This window comes from Bison bison, unplaced genomic scaffold (assembly GCF_000754665.1).
Source record: "Bison bison bison isolate TAMUID 2011002044 unplaced genomic scaffold, Bison_UMD1.0 scf7180017864495, whole genome shotgun sequence".
Taxonomy (NCBI): domain Eukaryota; kingdom Metazoa; phylum Chordata; class Mammalia; order Artiodactyla; family Bovidae; genus Bison; species Bison bison.
In genome coordinates this window covers 13,935,768-13,941,889 of record NW_011495054.1, presented here as the reverse complement: position 1 = coordinate 13,941,889, position 6,122 = coordinate 13,935,768, and the positions used below count along the sequence as shown (strand labels likewise).

At 53.2% G+C, this 6,122-nt stretch overlaps 1 gene segment (V, D, J or C); it reads right to left on the bottom strand.

Moving 5' to 3' along the window:
• Positions 1 to 3,026, bottom strand: part of LOC104980241 — a gene marked incomplete at its 3' end in the record, with an annotated part of 3,566 nt that extends 540 nt beyond the window's left edge. The window contains 1 exon segment of the V gene segment in view: positions 2,930 to 3,026. Coding sequence covers positions 2,930 to 2,975 — 46 coding nt within the window.
• Between the last annotated feature and the right edge of the window lie 3,096 nt (positions 3,027 to 6,122).

Sequence of the window (6,122 nt, the reverse complement as noted above, 5' to 3'; positions counted from 1 at the left end):
TGTGTGACCCCATAGACGGCAGCCCACCAGGATCCCCCGTCCCTGGGATTCTCCAGGCAAGAACACTGGAGTGGGTTGCCATTTCCTTCTCCAATGCATGAAAGTGAAAAGTGAAAGTGAAATCACTCAGTCGTGTCCGACTCTTAGCGACCCTATGGACTGCAGCCCACCAGGCTCCTCCGTCAATGGGGTTTTCCAGGCAAGAGTACTGGAGTGGGGTGCCATTGCCTTCTCCGAATAGATGCCTAAATTTAACTGAAAAAAATGTTGTGGTTCAGTCACTAAGTTGTGTCCGACTCTGACTCTATTTTATTTTGCATTGCCATGGTACTATTTCTAAAACATAATGTTCCTTGTAGATTCTGTTCTTTAAATAAGATCATTTTAAAGACTTTCTGACAAGCATCTCCACTAAAGGATTTTCATGTCTTAGCAGGACGTTCTCTCTGTGAAACAGGGCAGGCTGAGTTATCAGAGCCATGGGTTGGTCTCAGATCTGAGATGAGACACAGGGCATAACAAGGCAGATCAGCTGTTCTCAGGAATCTCAGACGGGACACATGCATACATGGTCAGACAGAGCAGCAGTCACGGCCCCAGGGGCAGAGCCCCAGGACAGGGCCTGCTTTCCCAGCCCAGGGCTCCAGCAGCTTCTCCTGGGCTCACTGTGCATAAAGTCAGTCCCACAGCAGCTGAGCACAGACACTCCTCAGCCAGGAAATCATTTCCCAGGTGTCAGGACCAGGGTTTCTCTCCCCTCCTGAATCCTGACTCGATGGGCACACGAGACAGAGTGTGAACGTTCACGGGATAAATCAGCTGCTGGGTGGGTATCACTGGATCCCCTGGGAAATGAGGGGGAACCAGGGGTGGAACAGGGAGGGGTCGAGCTGGGGTCACACCTGAGAGCCGGAAACCTGAGGCTTCTCGGGAAGCAAGGGTTAGAGAGGTTCAAGGAGGGGGATGAGGAAGTGAGTGTTTCAGGAAGATCTGGAAACTCGTTCATGACTTTCTAAGAGCATGAGCTTGGTCATCACTGTGGAGGCCAACAGTGTATGTTGTAGAAAGAGCGAGGCCCAGAATTGGGAGGAAAGTCACGAATGAGGGGAGCGGGAGGGCAGGCTCTGAGCAAAGAGATGAGGAGGAGCGGGCGCAGGCTGAGGAGAGCTGGAGGGGTTCACCGAGTGGGCTCTAGGGGCTCCTTCCCTCCTCTCTTTCTGGAAAGAGGGTGGGGACTGATGACTACCTGACCCCTTCATCCTCCAATTCTGGGTGTTCAGCCCCGGGTGCAGCTTCAGTCCCAGGAGGAGGCCTGGGGGCCGCGGCTCTGAGTCTGTCCCCTGAGAGGAAGCACCTGCTCTCACATCCAACTCAGTCCGCTGAGCCCGGGTGCAGGGCCAGCTCAGGGGACCGTGGGGGTGCGTTGAGGGGCTGCCAGTTCTGAGCAGGTGCACAGCGCCCCCTGGTGACGCACCCGGGGAACGTTCTCGGCGCTGAGAGTGGGAGCAAGGTGCCGCTCAGTTACTTGGTTCTCAATCCTGTCTGACTCCTTTGCGACCCCGTGGACTCTAGCCCACAAGGCTCATCTGTCCATGGGATTCTCCAGGCAAGAACACTGGAGAGGGTTGCCGTTTCTTGCTCCAGAGGATCTTCCCACCCCAGGGACAGAACCCACTTCTCTTATGTCCCTTGCATTGGCAGGCGGGTTCTTTACCTCTAGCGACACCTGGGAAGCCTTATGAGAGGAAGCAGGGGCGCTCTTTTTTCCTGTCACCAAACACTCTTTCAATAAACAAATGAATGAATTGAATAGCAATAAGTATTACATGTCTTTGATAGTGTGCAGATACTTCTGTTTTATTTCTCCTATTGTATTTTCAGGTGATTCTGACTACTTTTTCTCCTTTTCCTACATTTATCTCCTTTTCCTTAGGACCCAAGAGTGTTTGTACTTGCTCATCAAATAGATTTGATGATTTGTCCCTAAAAACATCTGTCACCTGATTTAATCATCTCAGGCATCTCACCAGTGATGTCTATGCCGTCTCACTTCCCTTCATTATTTAGTTTCCTGGTTCTTGATAGAAGTGACGATTTTTACTGGATCCTGGACTGTGTGGAAATTGCTTGTAGAAACTCTGGGTTCCATTTCCTTTTCCTTTAACAGAAAATGCTTCTGTGGTGGAAGCTCAGGGATGTGCGTTCACTGCCCAGTGACCCAGCAAGGGCGCACTGACTCCCCTGCTCCGTGCTGCCGACTCCGACCTGGGAGCCGGGGGCAATTGCTGTGAGCAGCTCCTTCATCCAGGGGCGTGTGACCACCCCATGTGTGCCGCTGGCCTAGGGAGGGGAGTCAAGCTGAGGGGGCAGCTGTGCTGCAGTCAGGGGACACTCAGTCTGCTGGGTTCCGTGGTCTCAGGGACTCCAGGAAAGGAGGGGCAAACACCTTGCCCTGGGAGCCCCATGGCTGTGGGGGAAGCAGGTTTTTGTCTCCTTCTCTCTGGCCTGAAGCACTGTGCAAACTTTCAAGCCATCAGCCCATGAGAAACAGTAATAATCAGTATCGTTCAGCATGAACTGAGGTGGTCAGAGAGGCTGAGTTGCCAGGCTTGGAGCCAGAGAATCAATCTGGGACCCCTGAGGGTCGTTTGCTATTTTCCTATGTCCGGACTCTAGGGGCCTTTCCTGGGAGCTGTTGGTACCAGCTCACATAAAGACCCCCAGTGTTGCTGCTCCTTCCAGTGCAGGAGAGGGTAACCCTCTGACCCAAAGTCCCGAACATGGAGGGCGGCTGAGTCAGCATAGCCTGGGCCCAGGATCCTGGAAGGGGGAGAGACAGACATGGTGACTCTGGGGTCCTGACAGGAGAGCAGGGAGCAGGGCCTGTGAGTCTTCCCAGGGCCCTTCCCCTGTCCCCACATCCAGTCACCTGTGAAGAGAGCGACCAGGGTGAGGAGCAGAGGGGACCAGGCCATGGTGGACACAGTCAGGGCGTCCTGCCTTCTGTAGCCTCACAGCTGAGCAGAGTGTCCCCACACCACTCCTTCCCCTCTTCATACCCTGAGAGGGGGAGGGTCCTTTCATGCAAAGGATCCCGTGCATCACACTGACCCTCCCAGGCCCTGGGCCAGGTCTCTATGCCTGACGGTGGCCAGAGAGTTGTCAGGGGTAGGGCTCTGTGGGTCTCAGGAGTGGGAGTCACAGCTGGGAGCCCTGAGCAGAGGCCACCAGGCCTTGTCAGGGAGCTCTGTCGGGGGGCCCAGCTCTGCCTCCCACCACCCAGCTTCAGAAATGGACCCCGAGCGCCCCCCACCCCTTGTCCAGGCCCAGACACACATCCTGTGACCTGGAGAGCAGAGCCCTCAAGGACAGATCCTGCCTCCTGCTCTGTGCACTGTCCCCTCTTTAGCACCAGGCCAGGTGCCCCTTCTATGTCCCCCTGAGCTCAGGGCCATCATGGGCTCCCCTCAAATCCTCAGGATGAATCTGTCCAGGGCTTCCATGACTGCTCAGGGGTCAGGACCGAGGGGCATCTGAGACACAAATTCCTCTCAGATCAGGATCAGGTCAGGGCAGTGCCGGCCCCGGAGCGGGAAGGTGGGTCTCCTTCTGTGCAGGACAGCAGGGTCCCTCCTCTGTGGGCCTCCTCCCTGGTGGGCAGAGCCCTCCTTCCTCTGTGCGTCCCCTCAGCCCTGAGGAAGAGGGGGCAGTTCTCTGAAGAGAGGGTGAAGGTGTGGAGAGAGGCCTGAGGTGGGACTCAGCATTCCTAAATGCCTGCATCTTTACTGTGTGTTTGAACAAAAGAGCCTCTTGATGAAAGCAAAAGAGGAGAGTGAAAAAGTTGGATTAAAACCCAACATTTAGAAAACTAAGGTCATGGCATCTGGTCCCATCACTTCATGGCAAATAGATGGGGAAACAGTGGAAACTGACAGACTTCACGTTTGGGCTCCAAATCACTGCAGATGGTGACTGCAGCCATGAAATTAAAAGACGCTTGCTCCTTGGAAGAAAAGCTATGACCAACCTAGACAGCATATTAAAAAGCAGATACATGACTTTGCCAACAAAGGTCTGTCTAGTCAAAGCTATGGTTTTTCCAGTAGTCATGGAAAAGTTGAGAGGTGGACTATAAAGACAGCTGAGCACCAAAGAAATGATGCTTTTGAACTCTGGTGTTGGAGGAGACTTTTGAGAGTCCCTTGGACTGCAAGGAGATTCAACCAGTCCATCCTAAAGGAAATCAGTCCTGAATATTCATTGGATGGACTGATACTGAAGCTGAAGCTCCAATACTTTGGCCACCTGATGCAAAGAACTGATTCATTTGAAAAGACCCTGATGCTGGGAAAGATTGAGGAAAGGAAGAAAAGCAGATGACAGAGGATGAGATGGTTGGATGGCATCTCCAACTCAATGGACATGAGTTTGAGTAAACTCCAGGAGTTGGTGATGGACAGGGAAGCCTGGCGTGCTGCAGTCCATGGGGTCGCAAAGAGTCGGACATGACTGAGCTACTGAACTGAACAGAACTTACTGTGTGTGAAGCCTTCCACACGCTGGACCCTGTCCCATGGCCTGTCTTATGAAGTGGCCCCTCCTGGGCGTCTGTCCTGCAGGCACAGGGCACCGGCTGCAGGGAGCAGGCCTGGTGATGCTCCTGGCAGTTTTTATTGAGACTCTGAAGGGCTCTGAGCAGCGTGTGTCCCCAGGGATCCTGATACATAATAGCTGTTAGGACCAACCATCCCAAATAGCAGGTTAGAGAAGGTAGAGGTCGAAGTGATTGGTTGGAAAAGAACAGTTAACTGTAGCTTGCCCTGCACTGGTGAGGTGTTACACTCTGGGTGTGTGAGATTTTAAACGAACTAAATGTGGTAATGGATTAGTGAAAATCTACAGTCATTCCTTAAAATCTGTGCATGAATTAAACTGACGGAAAATCGACGTTCTCTCTTAATTTTTCACTTACAAGGGTACAGTTCTGGAAAACTAATTATCATTGTAAGTTCTTTTTTATTAAAAAGTTCTTTTTAATTGACTTCATAGGTATCCTAGGAAATTTTAAATATTATCCAGTAAAAATATTTCTACAAAGATATTTGCATTCCTAACTTGTTTGGAGTTTAAGTGAGGCAGGGCTAGAACCAGCTCTTTCTGCCACATTTTGCCTCTCCACTGGGGAGTGCTTATCTCTGAGCAGCCTGTGAAAACAGGGCAGGCTGAGGTATGGGAGCCATAGGTCAGCTCAGAGCTGACTTGAGGGAACGTGCGTGACAGGTCAGGTCTGCTGACCTTGGACACTCAGAAGTGACTATAGGAAGATAGGCTGAGTTAAAGGAGGTCCAGGTAAGGTAGCAGTGACCGCCCTGGCCGGGAGGGGATGAGCTGGGGTCACACCTGAAGTCTGGAGACCTGAGGCTTCTCTGGTAGGAGGGCTAGAGAGGTTGCAAGGGAGGACAAGGAAGTGAGCGTCTGGTCAAGGAAGCCTGGAAACTGACCCATGACCTGATAGAGTGACGTTGGTCTGGAGGAGGAGGTCGCTGGTGAAGGGTTGTAGAGAGGAGCCCAGATTGGGGAGGAAAGTCATGGATCAGAGGGGTGCTCTTAGGAAAGAGCAAGAGAGGAGTAGCAGAGGCTGCGGGGAGAGGGAGGGGTGCAAGGGGTGTGCTTGGGGGCCGCTCCCCTCCTCTGCTCCTGGGAAAGAGGGTGGGGCCTGATGATGGCCCTGAGCCCATCAGACTCCAGGTGTGACTCCTGGGCCCCGTGTGCAGCTTCACTCCCAGCAGGGGGCCAGGGGGTCGGTGCTCTGGGTTTGTCGCCTGAAAGGAAGCACCTGCTGTCACGACCAGCTCAGTCCAGTGAGCCCTGGTGCAGGGTCAGGGGACCACTGGGTGTGTTCGGGTTCAGCCAGTTCTGAGCAGGTCCACAGCACCCCCTGGTGATGCGCTCGTGGAATGGTCACGGTGAGGAAAGTGAGGAAGGAAGGGCTGCCCTATATTCTTCCATTGCAAGGACTGATGCGGAAGCTGAAACTTCAGTACTTTGGCCACCTCATGCGAAGAGTTGACTCATTGGAAAAGACTCTGATGCTGGGAGGGATTGGGGGCAGGAGGAGAAGG